This window comes from Nannospalax galili, unplaced genomic scaffold (genome assembly GCF_000622305.1).
Source record: "Nannospalax galili isolate Female #2095 unplaced genomic scaffold, S.galili_v1.0 scaffold944, whole genome shotgun sequence".
In the NCBI taxonomy this organism is placed as follows: Eukaryota; Metazoa; Chordata; class Mammalia; order Rodentia; family Spalacidae; genus Nannospalax; species Nannospalax galili.
Window position 1 is genome coordinate 2,453,352 of NW_008352899.1, and position 20,415 is coordinate 2,473,766.

The 20,415-nt window shown below is 43.4% G+C and overlaps 1 protein-coding gene across 1 annotated transcript in view; it reads right to left on the reverse strand.

Moving 5' to 3' along the window:
• The window catches only part of Rhbdl2 (rhomboid like 2), a 46,335-nt gene that overhangs the window by 10,196 nt on the left and 15,724 nt on the right, over positions 1–20,415 (reverse strand). Inside the window, exons 2-4 of the mRNA XM_008850230.3 lie at positions 12,065–12,327; positions 8,583–8,731; positions 5,414–5,526 (exon numbers count right to left, since the gene is read on the reverse strand). Of these exons, the coding sequence (XP_008848452.1) occupies positions 5,414–5,526; positions 8,583–8,731; positions 12,065–12,307 (505 nt within the window). The 5' untranslated portion in view covers positions 12,308–12,327. The remainder of the gene's footprint in view (positions 1–5,413; positions 5,527–8,582; positions 8,732–12,064; positions 12,328–20,415) is intronic.

The following is a 20,415-nucleotide window of genomic DNA, read 5'->3' on the forward strand; positions in this document are numbered from 1 at the left end:
GACCAGGCTGGCCTCAAACTCACAGAGATCCACCTAACTCTGCCTCCCAAGATCTCAGACTAAAGGCATGTGCCACCATGCCCGGCTCATGGCTCTCTTTTTTTATGCAACCTGAACATTCAATTACATTCTCCAGCAAGATGAAACTGGTTTCCTAATGAAATCCTAAGATTTCTGGTCCCTAAGAAGACTTCTCTTCTCTGATCCTTAGTTTTACTATTTGGTTTCTTTCTCTCAAGGCCCGCCTTCCTTCATTCTGAGGATGCAATGGATACAATATAATATCCACTCTATGTGAAAAGGAGTGTCTCACCTAGAACTCTTACCGATAATACATCAGGACTTAGTAAACTGGAAAAGTAAAGACAGAAATGAGAGTTGAGGGGTGGGGTGATACATGTCAGTGAGAAGGCTGGGCACATAGAGTGCTTCCCTAGCTTGTAGGAAGCCCTGGGTTCAATTTGTACCTCAAAAAATAAATAAATAAATAAAATAAAATAAAACAATGGGGCCGCAAAGATGGCTTAGTGTTAAGAGAGCAGGCTGTTCTTGAAGAATCCGAGTTTGGTTCCCAGCACCTATGTCAAAACCACCTGTAACTCCAGCCCCAGAGAACTGTATGCCTCTGGCCCTCATGAGCACTTGCATTCATGTACACATATCCTCCCCCACATATACATAATTAAAAATGGTAAAAATAAACCTTTAAAAATAGTCATATGCCAGGCATGGTGGCACACGCCTTTAATCCCAGCACTCAGGAGGCAGAGGCAGGTGGATCCCTGTGAGTTCAAGGCCACCCTGATCTACATAGTGAGTTCCAAGACAGTTGGGGCTACAGGGAGACCCTGTCTCAAAAAGACAAAAAAAAAAAATAGTCATACACACATATAATGGAGGGCAACACAAATTGGACCTGATGGGTTAAAAAAAGAACATGACCTCCAATGGGTAGGGAGGTGGGGTGGATCTGAGAGGAACTGGGAGTGAAGGATAAATATACACAAATACAAGGCAACTAGGATGGCATTACATATGGAAAAGTCTAGAGAAAGAGCAAAGTGGGGAAGACACGTGGCCAGGCAGGTGAAGATAAAGAAGGGCCTTCTTTGACCTTTCTTTTTTTTTCTTTTTTTTTGTGGGGCGGGGGGCTTTCTAAAGGCTAAGATTTAGTCTGTGTTTGTGGAACATGATCCCAATAATCATCTACAGATCCCAATGGTCTGTAGTGGGAAACAGACCAGAGTGGCAACAGATACCTGCAAAGAAGTTGTTGCAAAAATGGCCAGAGGATGTGAACTAGTTATTCCCAGTCTCCCCACGGCATTCTGTGCTGAAACTGGGGAAGGCTGAGTATACAGGTTGAAATCAAGCCACAGATAGAATAAGGATGGATAATTGTACAGGAGAAAGGCATGTTCTGACCACTGCAGGGGCAGGCAAGGGCAGGCCAAAAAGGTGTGTGCAGAAACAAGGAAAAGGTAGAGAAACTAGATCCAACTAAGAGTCAGAGCCTCCTGGATGAGAAATTTTACTGTGGTTCAAGACTGCTGCCTGCTGTCTACACTACTCCACTGTAACCCGAGAAATCACAGACCTTCACTACAGAGTCCTCCTAGCTAAGAGGTGACAAATACTTTCCATCAGCTAAAAAAAAAAAAAAAAAAAAAAATTAATTGCGAGCATTCATTTGGATTGAATTGTAACCCCTCCAAAATATGATATGCTGAAGTCCTAATGCGTGAACAATATTTGAAATAGTGACCTAATTTGAAAATAGGGTTATTCAGGGGAGGAACAATATCTGCATCAAAGGTGGTGGCTCAGGCCTGTAATCTCAGCACTTGGGAGGGTGAAGCAAGAGGATTTCAGGTTTGAGGCCAGCTTGGGCTACTTGGAAAGTTCCTGGCCAGTCTGAGCTATGAGAACAGTCACAAAAGAAGGAAGACAGGGATGTAGCTCAGAAGAGTATTTACCTAGCATTCAGGAAATGTTGGGCTCAGTCCCCCAACATTTCATAAACCAGGTGTGGTACACACCTGTAATCCCAGCACTTTGAAGGAAAAGGAGATGAATTAGAAATTCAAGGTCAGGCTTAACCACACAGCAAGTTCAAGGCCAATTTGTCATCAAGAGACCCCTCTCAACAAAAAACAAAAACAACAGTTGAAAACAATCCAAATATCTTTCAGTGATGAACAGTTAGATACATGGTTTTATATCTGTGATACAAACTACAACTCAGCAATTAAAAAAAGAAGTTAACTATTGATATATTCTTCAAATGACAAAAATACTGGAAATAGAGAACAGATTAACGTTTATCAAGGGTGAAGAAGTAAAGGAAGATGTAGAGAAAGATACTATAGCTACGAAAAGCAACATGAGGGACTCCTGAGATGCTGACAGTATCTGAGTTGTGTTATTGTTTTTGTTGTTGTTGTTTTGAGACAGGGTCTCCCTGTAGCCCCGGCTGGCCTGGAACTCACTGTGTAGACCAGGCTGGCTTTGATCTCACAGAGATCCACCTGACTCTACCTCCAGAGTGCTGGCATCAAAGGTGTGTATCACCTCGGCCAGCTCATTGAGAATATTTTGTACCTTGACTGCATCACCATGAAATTCCTGTTTGTGTTACTGTACTAAAGTCTGTAAGATGTCACTTGTAACTGCATATAAATCTACAGCTTTCAGTCCAGCGAGGTAAAGGCACTTGCAGTAAAGGCTGACAACCTGAGCTTGATCCCCATGACCCACATAGTAGAGGGAGAGAGCCCACTCCTGCAGATTGTCCTCTGACTTCCACTTGTGTGGTACAAAAATAAATAAACCAAAATAAAATTCAACCTAAAATTCTTTTTTAAAAATAAACATTTGGGGGGCTGGAGAGATGGCTCAGCAGTTAAGAGCACTGGCTGCTCTTCCAGGGGACCTGGGTTCAAGTCCCAGCACACACATGGTGGCTAACAACTGTTTGTAACTCCAGTTCCAGAGGATCCGATGCCCTCTTCTGACCTCTGAAGGCACTGCACGACAGGGGTGCACTTACACACATAAAGGCAATACACTCACACACATAATAATAATAATAAAATAAACCAGACATGGTGGCACACGCCTTTGATCCCAGCACTTGGGAGGCAGAGGAAGGCAGATCTCTGTGAGTCTGAGGCCAGCCTGTTCTACATAGCAAGCTCCAGGCCAGCTGGGGCTACAGGGAGACCATGTCTCAAAAAGATCTAAATAAATATCTTTTTCAAAATTAAAAGTTTAACTTAAAAAAACTTTAAAATTTATTTTGTGTGTGTGTGTGTGTGTGTGTGTGTGTGTGTGTGTGCATGTCCATGCATGTGTGCCACCTTACATGCATGGGCAGAGGACAGCTTCCAAGAGTCCGTTCTCTCAGTTCTACAACATAAATTCCAGGGCTTGAACTCAGATTATAAGGCTTGGCAGCAGGCGCCCTTACCGCTGAACTATTTCACCTGATCCTGAATACTTTTTATTTTATTTATTATTTTTATCATTTTATGTGTATGTAAGTGCACCTGTGTCATGCAGTGCCCACAGAGGTCAGAAGGTGTCAGATCCCCTGGAACTGGAGTTACAGACAGTTGTTAGCCACCATGTGGGTGCTGGGACTTGAACCCAGATCCCCTGCAAGAGCAGCCAGTGCTGTTAACCACTGAGCAATCTCTCCAGCCCCATGAATATTTTTAAAAGACAGTGTCTCACTATGTAGCCCAGGCTGGCCTGGAATTTGTGGTGATCATCTTGTCTCTGCCTACCAAATGCTGATATTAAAAAAAAAAAAGTGCCACATAAAGGCTTCAAATTTTTAGTTTTATTCCTTAATTGGTAAATATGATTGACTATGGAATATGTCTACTGTCTCTATACTTACTGTCATTATATAATGCCCTTTATATAATGACTAATTTGAGAGTGATGTGTGCTCTGTCAATTTGTTTTCAATGCACTGTTTTTAAAGAAAATCTAGCCAGGCATGGTGGTGCACACCTGTAGTCCCAGCACTTGGGAGGCAGAGACAGGTGGATCTCTGTGAGTTCGAGGCCAGCCTGGTCTACACAGTGAGTTCCAGGTCAGCTGAGGCTACAGGGAGTCCCTGTGTCAAAAAGACCAGAAAATAATAATAATAGTAAAAAATTTAAAGAAAATCTTGAGGAGCAACAAAAAAGGCAAGCAGCTTCATAATCAGAATATGCTGATCATTTAGTTGGGCAGTTTTTGACCAAGCACTCGAAGCCCAGGGAGTTCACTTACTACTTTAGTCTACGCTCTCTGAAGACATTTTGTAGCCATCTCTTTCCTTTTCCTTTTGGGCTCTCCAAAACTTGAGAACTTAAGGTTGTACATGATCTTGTGTTTTGCTATCCTTTTTACTGTAAAATGTAAATATTTTAAGGGATATTTTTATTCTAAATATGATAAAAGAATTTCTCATCTAAAAAAAAACAAACAAAACAAAAACAGTGCCACTATACCAAATCAGCCAAAACCTTAATTTTTTTAAAGGTTTTCAGTAAATCTAATAAATGAATAGAATTTCTAGGGCATTCTTTCCACATCAGAATGGGCTATCTATCACTGGCACACCTAATTTTAAAGAACATTGACACATGGGCTAGTCACTCCTCAATCTTTAGCTCTTTTTAGTTATTTAGTTATTCTCTTAAAGTCACCCCCCCCCCGGTGGTCATGCTGGTGGAATTTGAACCTAGGTCCTCACTCAAGCTAGACTTGTACTCTGTCCTGAGCTACATCTGCAGTCCACAAAGAATCTTCCTTAAATGCAAATCTGACCATGTTATTCCCTAAAATCCCTAGTGTAATATCAAGGGCTTCAAGATCCCTTAGCAAGCTGCTGGCAGTTTCTAATTATTTTTTAATTTTTTTAAATTTTATTTTATGTGTATGCGTGTATTACCTGCATGTAGGTAAGGGTACCCATGTCATGCAATGCCCGCGGAGGACAGAAGAGGCCATCGGATCCCCTGGAACTGGAGTTACAGACAGTTGTTAGCTGCCATGTGGGTTATGGGGTTCGAACCCGTGTCTTCAGCAAGAATAGCCAGAGTTCTTAACTACTGAGCCACCTCTCCTGCCCCAGTTTCTAATTATTTCAAAAGACAGTGTCTCACTATTGCCTGTGACAATGTGAGACCCCCTAAAGGTAGCCACCGTGACTGATCTCCATGTGTTTCAAGTATTATCTAATAGCTACTGTGTTCCCTAGCATAAATTATCTAATATCTATTGTGTTCCCTAGCATATATTAGGGGTGCAATGAATCTTAATGTCAATAAAAAGTCCACTATAAACACCTGTCACCTTTGGTTTCAATCCTAAGAACCCAGAAGTGTGGATCTTGTGTTGCCCACAGAACACTGACCTGCAAGCACTCCTGCCAAGTACACCAGCCCCACTCGGAGGCCTTTGTGGACCATTTCCAAGGGAATACCCAAAACGAGCTGCATGAAAAGATTGCCCACGATGTGCTGAACTCTGCAGAGACAAATACAGGGTCAAATACTCCAGCAGTCATTTCCTTGGGAGACTTTCACATGTTAAGAACTCGCTAGAGGGCCAACAAGATGGCTCAGTAGGTAAAGGCACCTCTTGCCAACCTGAAACTCTGAGTTTGATCCCTGGGATCCACATGGTTGGAAGGAGAGAACCAACTCCCACAAGTTCTCTGGCATCCACTTGTGTGCCATGGCGCGCACGCGCGCGCGCACACACACACACACACACACACACACACACACATACACACACAGTAAATAAGTAAAAATGTAATGAAAAAAAAATTTTTTTTTGTCTTTTGTCTTTTTGAGACAGGGTCTCCCTGTAGCCCCAGCTGTCCTGGAACTCACTATGTAGACCAGGCTGGCCTCAAACTCACAAAGATCCACCAGCCTCTGCCTCCCAAGTGCTGGGATTAAAGGCATGTGCCACCACACCCAGCTGTAATAAAAAATTTTAAAGAACTTTCCAGAATTCTGTTTCTAATTTTTTTTTTAGCCACCAACCCATTTTTCTCTTTTAAATTAAATCTAGAGGCTGGAGAGATGGCTCAGTAATTAAGAGCACTGGCTGTTCTTGCAGAGGACCTGGGTTCTGGTTCCCAGCACCTACATAGCAGCTAATAACCATCCTTAACTCCAGTTCTGGGGATCCGATGCCCTCTTTTGGCCTCCGTGGTCACTGCACACATTTACATTTATAGGCAGGCAAAGCATTCATACAAGTCAGGTATAGGGGGTTGCACTGTGAGTTCAGCCTGGTCTACATAATGAGTTCCAAGCCAGCCATGCTACACAGTGAGACCCTATCTTTAAAAAAGAGAGAAAAAGAAAAAAAGTATAAATATATACTTTTTTGTTTTATAATAAAATTATAACATGAAACAGAGATTAATGAAACTGTTTAAAGAATATAAACTTGGACAGGATGTAGCTCAGGAGGTAGAGTGCTTGCCTAGCTCTGGGTTCAATCCTTACCACTGAGTCCTTGCACCCATCCATGGATGTCTATTTCACCACTGGCCTAAAGAATGATCATTTCTTTTTCTTTTTTCTTTTTTTTTTTTTTTTTTTTTTTTTTTTTTTTTGCTTTTTGAGACAGGGTCTTCCTGTAGCCCCAGCTGACCTGGAACACACTATGTAGATCAGGCTGGCCTTGAAATCACAGAGATTCATCTGCCTCTGCCTCTGTGCCACCACACTGGCAAGAGTGATCATTTCAAATCCAGGGCTATGCAGATTACACAGGTGAAGTTCACTTTGTCCAATAGCAAAGGCCTCTTCAGAGGAGCGGGGCAGCAACAAGCTACTTGCTAACCAAAATGGACATAGGGGACCATGGATGCTGAGTGAACAGTTTTGTTTTTTTTGGTTTTTTTTGCTTTTGAGGCATGTATGGTTATATTGACCTTGAACTCCTGATTCTCCTGCTTCTGCCTCCCACATACTGTTTGAAGTTTCAGGCATGTACCACCATACTTGGCTTCAAGAATGAGGTCTTGAAATGCTGTTAGCATTAGGAAACTATAAGCAGGTAGGTGTGGTGGCACATGCCTTTAGTCCCAGCACTTGGGAGGCAGAGGCAGGCAGATCTCTTTGGGTTCAAGGCCAGCCTGGTCTACATAGCGAGTTCCAGGTCAACTGGGGCTACAGGGAGACCTGTCTCAAAACAAAACAAAAAACCAATCATTTATAAAGGCAAGCATAGCCTCTCTTATTTTCTATTGCCTATACCATTTCTTTCTAAATTTTTTTGCTTTGTTTTTATTTTATGTATATGTGTGTGTTGCCTGCATGTATGCAAATGTACCCGTGTCATGCAATGCCTGCAGAGGACAGAAGAGGGCGTCAGATTCCCCAAAACTGGATTTACACATGGTTGTTAGCTGCCATGTGGGTGCTAGGAACCAAATCTGGGTCTCCTGCAAGAAAAAACAGTGCTGTCAACTACTGCGCCATCTCTCCAGTCCCATGAATTGATTTCTTCTTTTACAGTGTGTGTTTGGGGGAAGCAGACTGATGATTCAGCTCCGCCACTTCAGCACCTACAGGGAACACCTGACAGCATCTAACAAGTGGGGAGACCTACTTTTGGTCTGTTAGTGATCTGGTCTCTACTCCTTAATATTCCTATGTCAATATCTGTATTAGTCAGCCATGCCATGTACAGTACACTGATCTTAGAGTCAGCACCAGTCGGTTGAGGACCTGGTTCTCTAACTCAGCTGTGAGATCTACAGAAAATGGTTATATCCTTAGATAGGAAATAGTGGGACAAACACCTGCCTCCTGGGTTGTTGGTAGGATCAAACAAGACAACGGACATGGTAGTGTCTGATCAATAATAAACTCCAGGTGCTGGAGAGACGACTCAGCAGCACTTGTTGCACTTCCAGAGGACCAGGGTTTGGCTCCCAGCATCCACCATAGCTCAAAACTGCCTGTAACTCCAGCTCCAGGGGAGCCAACACCCTCTTCTAGCCTCCTTGGACATCTCTACACACATGGCAGACAGAAAGACTCACACCCATATATATGAATAATAATGATGATAATAATAATAAAGTTCCAAATAGGTTCGAGGTGGCAGTACTGGGCAGATTATTTGTTTTTGTTTCTCTTTTAAATTTTTTTATTTATTTATTTTGTGTGTATGCCTATGTGTGTGTGATGGGGGTGTGTGTGCATGCCACACTGGTAGAAGTCAGAGGACAACTTGTAGGAGTCAGTTCTCTCATTTTATCATGTGGATTCTGGGGCTCAAACTCAAGTCATTGGGCTTGGTGGCAGGCATCTTTACCCACTCAGTCATCTCACAGGCCCCCTGGTTTAGGATTTTTTTTTTTAAAGACAGAGTCTAGCTATGTAGCTAGATGGCCTGGAATTCAATATGTAGATCAGGCTGCACTCAAACTTGCCTTGGTTCTCTTACCTCTGTCTCCCAAGTGCTGGGATTACAGATATGTGCCACTATGCCCAGCCTAGCAATCACTTACAGTTTCCTATAATAGCGATGACTTAACCATCATTCCTTACCCAGCATGGACCAACATATATGAGATAAACCTCCAGGCTTCCTCCCTCTTCTCAGGACGGTAGGTAAAGGGACTCTCCAAGATTCCAGTGTCCAGGGTGATCCATTGTTTCTGAGGCTTCCACACAGCATAGTAAATAAACACAGCCAGCTGTCAGGGTGGAGCAAACATAAATGTTAACCACACCTTCTCCAGACAGTAGGCCCATTAAAACTCACAGGCAGTAATTGTGTTTAGTGATCAGCTCTTCACTGGGCCACGCCACAGTTTGGGCTCAGAAGATGCTAAAATTGAGTTTCTCCACCAGCCCCCACTGTGGTCACCCCTTCTGTCCCCCCACTATGAGGAACCCTGTTTGTCCAGATTGTATGAAAGACTCTTTCTGAATCCCCTTCCCCCTGCTTTTGACACCCTGCCTGGCACTATCTTCCCTCCCTTCATCCTTCCCACCCCCCCTCACCTTCCCACTCCTGCCTCACAGCAGAGAAACCTGGCCGACACTGTCCCACTCAGATAATGAAGGTCAATGTTCCAGTGCTGTTATGTTCCGTCCTTTACCTCACAATGTCTTCTTCCCCTACACCCCTAACTGCAGTCTAACCATGAGAAAAACCTTAGAGAACCCCAGACAGGACACCCTACAGGATACCTGGCCAATATACTTCATCATTTTCAAGATCCTGAAAAACCACTGAGAAACTGTCATGGATCAGAGGAACCTTGGGACAGGATAACTTACTGCAGTGTGAAACCCTGTACTGTAGGGAGCCAAAGGAAGAGAAAGGACATGAATGATAAAACTGACCAAATCCAAGTAAGGTCTGGAATTTAGTTAAAAATGTACATTCCTTCTCCCAAATATGAAAATATGCAAAGTAAAATGTTCCAAATTTGATGTTTTTGAGCACTAACAGGACACTTCAAAAAGTTTCCAATTTGTGTGTGTGTGGGGGGGGTTCACCAGTGTGTCAGGTAAATGCATGTGTGGAGACCAGAGGTCAATCTCAGGTGTCATCTTTCAGGTGCTGTTCATTTTGTTTTCTGAGACAGTCTCTCATAGGCCTGAAACTCCCCCAAGTTTGCTAGGCTAGTTGGCCAGCACACCTCAGAGGTCTGTCCACCTCTACCTTCCTAGTACTGGAATTCAAGCACTCACCATGACTCTGGCTCTTCCACATGGGCTCTGGGATCAACCTCAGGCCCTCATGCTTGCATGGAAAGCACTTTACTGACTGAACTATCTCCCTAGACTCAAAGTTTTTAATTTTGGAGCATCTTGGACTTTAGATTTTCAGATTAGGGGTATTTAACCACTAAAGTCTATAGAAATATTCAAAGAAGAGGCTGTCAGATCCCCTGGGACTGGAGTTCATGAACAGCTGTTAGCTGCCATGTGGGTGCTAGGATTCAAACCTGGGTCTCCTGCAAGAACAGCCAGTGTTATTACTGCTGAGCCATCTCTCTAGCCCCCTGCTTTTCTTTTTTAAAAAGTATTTATTATTTTTTGCTGGGCGTGGTAGTGCAGGCCTTTAATCCCAGCACTAAGGAGGCAAGAGCAGGTGGATCTCTGTGAGTTCTAGGCCAGCCTGGTCTACATAGTGAGTTCCAGGCCAGCAGGGGTTACAGGGAGACCCTATCTCAAAAGACCAAAAAAAAAATTTTAATAGAAAGTGTCTGCCAGGCATGGTGGTGAAAGACAGTGCCCCTCAGACCCTCTCCCTGGCCTCTGAGAAAAAGCTGCCCTCCACCTGACTCTGGAAATCCCCTTCATTGTTCAAACCCTTTCCTGGTATCTGTTTATGATTTCTATGGAAATGGTCTGGGGCAGAAGAGATAGAACGTTCTGCCCCAGGTAAACTAGCCAATGACAGTATACTTGAGACATCCGTGTATGGTCTCTATGGGAATAACCTGAGGCAGAAGAGAAAGAACGTTCTGCCTCAGGTAAGACAGCCAATGGCTGTATAGGTAAAGTCTCTGGAAATCAGTCCTAGATTGTTCCAATCCTTTCCTGGTTATTCTGTGTATAGTTTCTATGGACATCCCCTGCTTTGTGGTTTCTGTGGGTTTTCTGCTTAAAAGCCCTGCATTTTCACTGCTCGGGATCACAGTATAGGTCCCGAGAATGTCTGTGTCCCCAGCTATTTGGCCTCAATAAAGCTCTTCTGTGAGACTCAAACCCGTGTTCTTTTTTTTTTGAGACAGGGTCTCCCTGTAGCCTCAGCTGTCCTGGAACTCACTATGTAGACCAGGCTGGCCTTGAACTCACAGAGATCTGCCTGCCTCTGCCTCCCGAGTGCTGGGATCAAAGGCATGCACCACCACTCCCGGCCTTAAATCTGTGTTCTTAACTGCTGAGCCATCTCTCCAGCCCCTGCCCTGAAGGTCTTAGGGCTGCCAAATCTCGCCATCATTTTAGCTCACTCACTCACACCCTTCTGATTTTGTTCTGCTGGAGATCCCTGATGAATACAGCTGAGACATGGGTAGCAATTAAGAGGACTATGCTAGAGACATCCTAGTGCCCCTGAAGTCATACCCTAGAGGCAGCCATCTCTCCATTGCCTTTATAAAGCACAGCAGTGTAAGAGTCACAAGGTTCTGGAGGCGCTTACCCTGGCCCAATCACCAAGACATACGAGGGAGTCATCCCACCTCTCTGAGCTTTGCCCTCTTTGAGGAACTCAAGAGAGCTGACCAGGCTATGGTCTGAGAGTACATTCCATGCAATCCAAGGTAGATATCCATAGGGGATCCTTTTTCCCTCTGAAATCTTAGGTAGCTATGACAGGTCAGGCCAACCTGACCAACCAATCAAAGTTGGTTCATGAGACAAAGCCAATTTGCAAACCAAACATGGTAGTGTATGCCTAAAATCCCCAAACCTGGGGGGCTGAGACAAAAGGATTGTGGTGAGTTGGAGGCCAGCCTGGGATACCGTGCCAGATCCTCTCAAAAGACAAAAATAGGGGGCTGGCGAGATGGCTCAGCAGTTAGGAGCACTTACTACTCTTCCAGGGGACCCAGATTCAGTTCCCAGCATCCACATGGCAGCTAACAACCAATTCCAGGAAATCTGACACCTTCTGGCATCGAGGGTTTGCATGTATATTGTACACTTACATTCATACACATAAAATAAAAATTTTTAAATAAAAAGTAAAATCATTAATTTGCAACCCCAAAGTACTTTGGTTTCTAATGACCCCCCCAGTAAAATGAATTGAAACCCCTGAAATCACAGTCAGCTGTGGGCAGGGGATTTGTGTAATGAAGGAAACCTGCCCTTGGGTTGGCAGTGACTGAGAAAGCTTGATGAGGTAGCTGTGGGAGGAGGAGGTGGAGGTTTGATGTGTGCCGTCTTTGTCCCTGCTAAGCTCTCTTCCTATACCGTCCCTTTTCTAGATGTAGGTTTTACCCCCCTTTGTTTGCAATTTCCAGTTGGAACAGATGTGTGGGTCCAGCCACACCCATAATGTTTACCTCAGCCAGGCTGATAGAGATGATGAACAGGGGAGGCGGGAGGCAGTTTGCTCTCTCCAAGTATGTTCTTCGGACTGGTTCAGGGAGCATCCACTTTGAGACAATCCTGTGTACCTTTCTGCCCTTTGAGGGGTCTTTACCTTCCCCATCCTCTCTTGGTTTCTCTTCCTCCAGCTCGTCCTTCCCCTCTCTCTCCATGTTGAGATTCACACTCTCCATCTCCACATTGTGAGCAGCAGTCATTGTCCAGGCTTTCCCTGCACCTAAAAGAGATGTGAAGTTAGAGAAAACTGGGTAATTCTTGGTTTGCTGGCTGTGTCTCTTTCCTGGGCTCTCTGGCAAAACTGTTGGTTTCTCTGGTCTTTCCTATGAGGATATAGGAGTTGGCTAAAGATGATCAAAATGGTCTAAACCTCATAAATGTTCCTGAATAGTTTTTGTTGTATTGTTTTGTGATTGTTTAAAATATTTTATTATTTTTATTTATGTGCACGACTGTATTGCCTGCTTATATCTAAGTGCACCCATGTCATGCAAAGTTCATGGAGGTCAGAGGAGGGTATTGGATTTCCCTGGAACTGGAGTTACAGATAGTTGTTAGCCACCATGTGGGTGCTGGAAATCAAATCCAGGTCCTCTGCAAGTGCAGCCAGTGCTCTTAACCACTGAGCCATCTCTCCAGCCCTCTGTTTTGTGATTGTTTTAAAAAGCATGGAGTTAGCCTGGCGTGGTGACACAAGCCTTTAGTCCCAGTACTCAGGAGGCAGAGGCAGGCAGATCTCTGTGAGTTCGAGGCCAGCCTGGTCTACATAGTGAGTTCCAGGACAGCTGGGGCTACAGGGAGACCCTGTCTCAAATAAAAAAAAAAAAAAGCGTGGAGTTAAGGGGCTAGACAGACGGCTTAGCAGTTAAGAGCACTGGCTGTTCTTGCAGAGGACCCGGGTTTGACTCCCAGCACCTACAGGGTGGCTAACAACTATCTGTAACTCCAGTTCCAGAGGATCTGACACCCACTTCTGATCTCTGCAGGCATTGCATGACAAAGGTGCATCTACCTACATGGAGGCAATATACTCATACACATAAAATAAAAATAATAAATAAAATATTTAAAAACCTCTAATAAAGAAATAAGCCAGATATAGTGGTGAACACCTGTAATTTCAGAATTTAGGAGGCAGAGTCAGGAGGATTAGGAGTTCAAAGTTATCCTCAGCAACATAGCAAGTACAGAGTCAGCTTGGGCTACAAGAGATCTTGTCTAAATTAAATAAATAAATAACACAATTTAAAAGTAAAAGTATAGTCACAAAGCCAAATGACTAGAATTAAAACACAGTTTCAAGGCTAAGGATGTAGATCAGTTGGTAGATCACTTGCCTAGCACAAAGTTCTAGGTTTGAGCCCCAGAAGTACATAAACGGGTGTGGTGGCTCATGCCTATCATCCCAGCACTTGGATGGTAGAATCAGGAGGAGCAGAAGTTCAAAGTCATCCTCTGCTACATAGCCAACTGGAAGACACCTAAGATATGTGAGATCTGTCTCAAAATAAAAAAGAAATAAAGTACAGTTCTAGCCAAGTGCGGTGACATAGCTTGTAGTTCTAACACTCAAGCTGAGATGAAAAGAGCTCTTGAGCCCATAGTTTTGACACCAGGCTGGACAGCACAGCAAGACTTCATCTCAACAACAGAAAATCCAAGTTCCACCGCACATCACAGTAAGGTTTAAATTGCGCTTCAAATTACTTTTTAAAAATTATGGTAAACAGCATGAAACTTAGGTTGGTGAGATGGCTCAACAGATAAAGGAGCTTGCTGCTATGCCTGATGGCCTGAGCTCAATCCCTAGATCCCAAGATAGAGAGCTCTGACTCCCACAAGTTGTCCTCTGAACTCCACATACATGCCATGACAGCTACATAGCCCCCCAAATAAATAAATGTAAAAAATAGCATGAAACTTACCACCTAAAGATACAATTTGGTGGCATTACACTTACAATTAGTGCAATCAGTACCACAATCTAGCTCCAAAATGTTTTCATCGCCCACACATAAACCTCATACCCATTAAGTAGTTGCTCCACCATACAGACCTCTCCCTGGCCCCTGGCAACCATATATCTGCTTCTGTGAATTTACATCTAGGTATTTCATATAAATGGAATTAATATGTGTTTTCTTATAACAGGCTTCTTTCACTTATTATGTTTTCAAAATTCATGTATGCTGTAAACATGAATCACAGTTTTCTTCCTTTTAGGGATGAATAGTAGTACACGGGATGGGTTTACTGCACATCTGTTGATGGAGAATAGGCTGTTTCCACTTGTGGTTATTGTGAATGCTCTGTGATGAACACCCCTGAACAAGGTTCTGTCTGAACACCTGTCTTTAGTTCTTTACTATATATACCTACAAGCAGAATTGCTGGGTCGTGGTAATTGTGTGCTTGACATGTTAGGAAACACTCAGATTCCATTTTAAAATAGAGATAATGATAGTAGTTGGGGAGATTAGATAATATATGTAAGAGTTGGAAAATATCTGTCATATGGAAAATATGCCATAATTATTAGTTATTACTGACAATGGAGGAGTGGAGGGGTGCAGAGATGGATGGATGGAAAGGCTTAGCCTAGGGCCTATCTTCACGAGCAATTTATTGGGACTCAGATCAAATCCAGCTTATTTCTAAATTAATCTCATTAGGCCAGATTCCATGTTACAAAAGATTATATTCGAAGAATTTAAGAAGGAAGTGAATTCATTCATTTTTTCTTTTCTACAGCAGTTTTTCTGAGAGTAAAATCTTTTTCCCTCCCTACCTCCCCTAGTGTCTTCTCCCACCCCACCCCCAACTCACACATGGCCCCAGGTCTATGTAGACCAGGCTGGCCTTGAACTCACAGAGATCCATCTGCCTCTGCCTCTGCCTCCCGAGTGCTAGGATTAAAGGCATGTGCCACCATGCCCAGCGATTATTTTATTTCTTAAGCATTGATCATTTTTTCTAGTTCTTGCTCTTTTGAGGATAGGGGATGAATCAAGACAGGGTATTCCAAGCTAGCCTGAGCTCACTATGTAGGCCAGGCAGACCTTAAACTCACAGTCCTTCTGCCTCAGCCACTTCTTATAACTGACAAAATTTTAGTGTTTGTTTAAGATCAGCAGCTTTTAATTATAACTATTAAAGCATTTAAAAACTAAGTTCAGGGCTAGGAATATAGCTCAGTAGTAAAGTGCTTACCTACATGAGCATGCTATGGGTTGGATACCCGACACTGCAAACAAATAAATAAGTTCAATTAGGAATAATTAACATTGTAGGACTGGACCCCATTATAAATTTAATTACAATATAATCATTCTATGAGGAAATAAAATTCCATTTGTTAAACATTACAATTTACAGCCGGGCATGGAGGCACATGCCTTTAGCCCCAGCACTTGGGAGGCAGGGGCAGGTAGATCTCTTTGAGTTCAAGGCCAGCCTGGTCTACATAGGGAGTTCCAGGCCAGCTGGGGCTACAGGGAGACCCTGTCTCAAAAAGACAAAAAAAAATGCAATTTACATTTATAAAAGGAACTAGAAAAAAATGAGAATATCTTCTTAGATTTTCTCTTCCTTTGGATTTCAAATTTTCCAGAAATGTTTTAACTTCAAGCTCATCATTTTAGGTATGTAAATGCCTACACTTATTTCCTGTGCCAAAAAGATACCTGATCCATTCAGTGTAGGCAAGATTGCATGTTTCTGCTCTTCCCTAGCACTGCAACAAAGGGCTTGGATACCGAGCTCGGGCCCTTTGGGACTGTGGCAATAGACCAGTCCATCAGAAGTCCTTTGCTGCATTTTAATTTCACTTCACTCCAGTGGCTATCCTGCTCTTACCTCCTGACCTGTCTGTCTCTCCCTGATTCATCTGATCTCCAACACCTAGGCCGGTGATGCTCAAAGGTATTCCTTCCGAATCTCTGACTTCCCCATCCCTCCTCTTCCTGTTTATCTTCTCTCCCACGCCTCAGTTTCTAAGCACAGTTAAGTACCTTGGAAATATTACCAATCAAACTGGCAACTGTGTAAAAGATTGATAACATCTCATACTTATGAGGCTATGTGAAATAGGGACAAGTATATAAGGCACAAATTGATGCACCCTTTGGAAGGCAACTGGGTGGCCTCTATGAGATATAAAAAGGGCTAAGGAAATGGCTTAGTGGGTAAAGGCACTAGCTGTACAAGCCTGGCAACCTGAGTTCAATCCCTGGAGCATATGTAAAGTTGGAAGGAGAGAACTGACTCACAAAGCTATATATACTTTGACCTCTACATATGTATCTCGGCACACACAGAAACACACACACACACACACACACACACACACACACACGCTAATAGTAACAAAATTAAAAATAAAATAGCATGTCTTTCAAGAGGATATCTTATTTTTAAAATTCTATTCAGCAACTGTTTCTGAGTAAGTACACAAGTCACATTGTAAGGCTGTAAGCTGGAGAATTATTTACAATAATGAAAAAGCATAAACAACCTAAATGTACTTCAGTATACATTGCATTTTCTGACAATACTAATTCTTGGTTCTTTTCACATTATACATCATACCAACGGATTCCTACCTATGACCTTACCAAGAAAGTGCGATCTAAGGTGATTCACTCTGCCCTTGCTTGGGTGCAGGCTGTGTATAAACTCTATGGGCTTTGTACAGTGTGTGGAAGCACAACGAATTAATTACTAAATTAATTAATTTTGGTTTTATGGGACAAGGTCTCACATAGCCCAGGTCTCATGTGACCTTGAACTTGCTATGTAGCCAAGACTGGTCTTAAGCTCTTGAACTTCTTGCCTTCACCTCCCAAGTGCTGGGATTATAGGCATGTGCCACCACTCCTGGCCAGAAGCACACTTTAGATTAGCAGCAATGAAATACAGCGTGGCTGTCCAGACAGCAATTAGCAACAATCACAACACGCTATGGCCCCTGACAGACACAGGCAGCCACAGCTCTCTGGTCATTTGTTCCATTGCGGTGTCAGTCAAGTGGATATTTACTGCTCCCTGACTGAGCTTTAAGCAAAGATCATTAAGCAAAGATTGTGAGGGTTTCTGGAGTTTTCCTTCCCGTTGCATGATACTATGCCACATCTCCCTAATCTGCAGCCAGTTGCTGCTGCCTATTTTTTGTTGAGATTTCCACCCACACGAGGATCAAAACTGGGTGGGCTCCCAGTAAAGAACAACCGGGGTGGGCTGTCAGGTGGCTCTGACCTTGGGAATTTTTTTTTTTTTAATTTTTAGCCAGGCGTGGTGGCATATGCCTTTAATCCCAGGACTCAGAAGGCAGAGGCAGGAAGATCTCTGGGATTTCAAGGGCAGCCTGGTCTACATAGCAAGTTCCACACCAGCTTGGGCTACAGGGAGACCCTGTCTCAAAAACACCAAAAAGTAAATAATAAAAATAAATCAACCACATTTTTACGTTTTTCTTTTCTTTTTTGAGACCAGGTTTTGCCAAGTATTGAGTCTGGTTAACACTCCTCAAACAATTAATTTTAGAAATAGCATCGCTTCTGTGCTTTTAGAATCATGTAGGGACTGACATGGAATCACTTAAGTTTCTCTGGCTACAGTTTAAAATGTAATTTCAGGACATACTGTGTGATGGGTACTGAATTGGGGCATCCGAGCAGCCATGGGAAGTCCTTACTGATGTCAAAGGTCTTCCATGAAAAGCCTTCCTCCTTTCTTCCCTCCTTCCTTCGTTTCTGTACTGGGGATTGGACCCAGGGCTGATGTGTGCAGGACAAGTGCTCTACCACTGAGCTACATTGCCTGCCCAGAAATCTTTTTTCCTACTGAATTTTTTTGGCATTTATTTATTTATTTATTTTTGGTGGTGTTGAGGGGATGATGCTAGGGGGAAGTGTGGAGGTCAGAGAAGGTGTAGCAGTCAGTTTTCACCTTCTACCATTCGAGTCCCAGGGATCAAACTCAGTTCTTCAGGTCTGACAGCAGCAGGCACCTTTACCTGCTGAGCCATCTTCCCAGCTCTACTTTTTTTTTTTCTTTTTTTTAAAGTAGACAGCTGCTTTGCGTAAACAAGCACAGTCCCATCTTTTCCAAGTTTCAGTTAACGCACGGCTCTGTGGTTTATAACATAAGCGGTGTTTATACCAGGAAAGATCAGGAAGAAAGTCCTTTCCACAGTTCCTCTTCTTTTTTTGAATAAAAAATTGTTTTACTTTTGAGACAGATTCTTGCTGTTATTATGTAGCCCACAAGAGCCTTGAAATTGCAATCTTCTTGCCTCAGCCTCCTGAGTGTCTGTGCTACCACATCTGGCTCTTGTTTCTTCTCTTCCTCCTCTTCTTTTATTTTTTAAAGAGAAACAGTACCTCTTTAATTAATTAATTATCATGTGTGTGTGTGTGTGTGTGTGTGTGTCTGTGTGTTAGACTGTCTGTGCGTGCTCACACGCATGTCATGGTGTATGTGTGAAGGTTAGAAGAAAACTTTGTGGAGTTGGTTGCATCTAACTCCACCTTTGTGTGGGTTCCAGGGATGGAACTCAAGTCATTAGGCTTGCAGGGCAAGTTTCTGTTCACTGAGCAATCTCACCAACCACCCCCTGCCTCCTTTTTTTAGAGACAGGATCTCCCTGTAGCCCCAGCTGGCCTGGAACTCGCTATGTAGACCAGGCTGACCTCTATCTCACATCTCACAGAGCTCCACCTTCCTCTGCCTCCCAAGTGCTGAGATTAAAGGTATGCACCACCCTGTTCAGTTTTGGGGGGCGTTGCTTCTCTCTCTCTCTCTCTCTCTCTCTCTCTCTCTCTCTCTCTCTCTTTTGACTCTCTCTCTCTCATTTTTCTTTTTGAGACAGGGTTTCCCTGTAGCCCCATCTGGCCTGGAACTCACTATGTAGGCCAGGCTGGCTTTGTATTCACACAGATCCACCTGCCTTTGCCTCCCAAGCGCTGGGACTAAAGGCATGTACCACCACACCTAGCTTTTTTTGTCTTTTTGAGACAGAGTCTTACTATGTAGACCAGGCTAGACTTGGAACTTTTCCATTCTACTGTGTCAGCCTCCAGAGTGCTGGGATTCCAGGCATGTGCCACCACCCGGGCATATATTTTTTTCTAAGAGTACTTGTTAATCAGGCTTGGTGTGCATGCCTGTAATCTCAGTATCTGGGAGGCTAAGGTAGGAGGATTGCTGAAAGTGTGTCAGAAAACCGACGCTAGTTGTTCCCTCCTGGAACAATGACCACACTAGACTTTGACCTTGAATTCTTGATCTTCCTGCCTCCACCTCCCGAGTGTTGGCAGGACCACCACATTCAGCTCATCTCCCTCTTGTGTACTGTGAATGGTATATGTTCATGGGTGGGTGTGTGTCTTTGTGTGTAAGTGGAGGCCAGAGGTCAACATCGGGGTCTTCCTCCATCACTCTTCACCTTATTTTTTCAGTATTTATTTTTGTGTATGCGTGTGTGTGTGATGTACGTGTATATGTTTGTGTGTGAAGACATGCCAGTTCTACAGCGTGCCTGTGTAAGGCAGAGACAACCTCACATGTTTGTTCCTCGCCTTCCATTTTGTTTATGAGGCAGAGTCTCTCTTGTTTGCTAATGTGCTGCATACTCCAGGCTGGCTGGCCCCTAAGCTCCCAGGGGACTCTCTTGCCTCCACTTCCCAGCCACAGGAATGCTAACAAAAATACCAAACTGTGTGTATTCAATCTGTGAAAGTCAGGGACTCCCAATATGTTTTTTTGATAAGCAGCCAACCATCTGCTTTCTTTTTTTAAACTTTATTCAATTTTTTTAAATGTGTATGAGTATACTGCCTACATGTGTTTAAGTGCACTCATATTGTACAATGCTCATGGATGTCAGAGAGGGCATCAGATCACCTGGAACTGGAGTTGGGATAGTTGTTAGCTGCCATGTGGGTGCTAGGAATCGAACCCAGGTCCTCTGTAAGAGCAATCAGTGCTCTTAACTGCTGAGCCAACTCTCCAGCTCCAAATTTTTTAAAATTTTTTATGTTTTATATGTATGAACGTTATGCCCGCATGTATTTAAATGCGCCTATGTTGTGTGGTGTTCAAGGAGGCCAGAAGAGGGTCACAGCTCTTGGAACTGGAACTATGGATGGTTGTTAGCTACAATATGGGTGCTGGGATTTGAACCCAGGTCTTCTGCAAGACCAGCCAGTGCTCTTAACTGCTGAGCTATCTCTCCAGCTCCCCATCTGATCCTTCAGGAATTCTGCATCATATCTTGGTGGACAGTAGGGACCACATCCTACTACAGAAG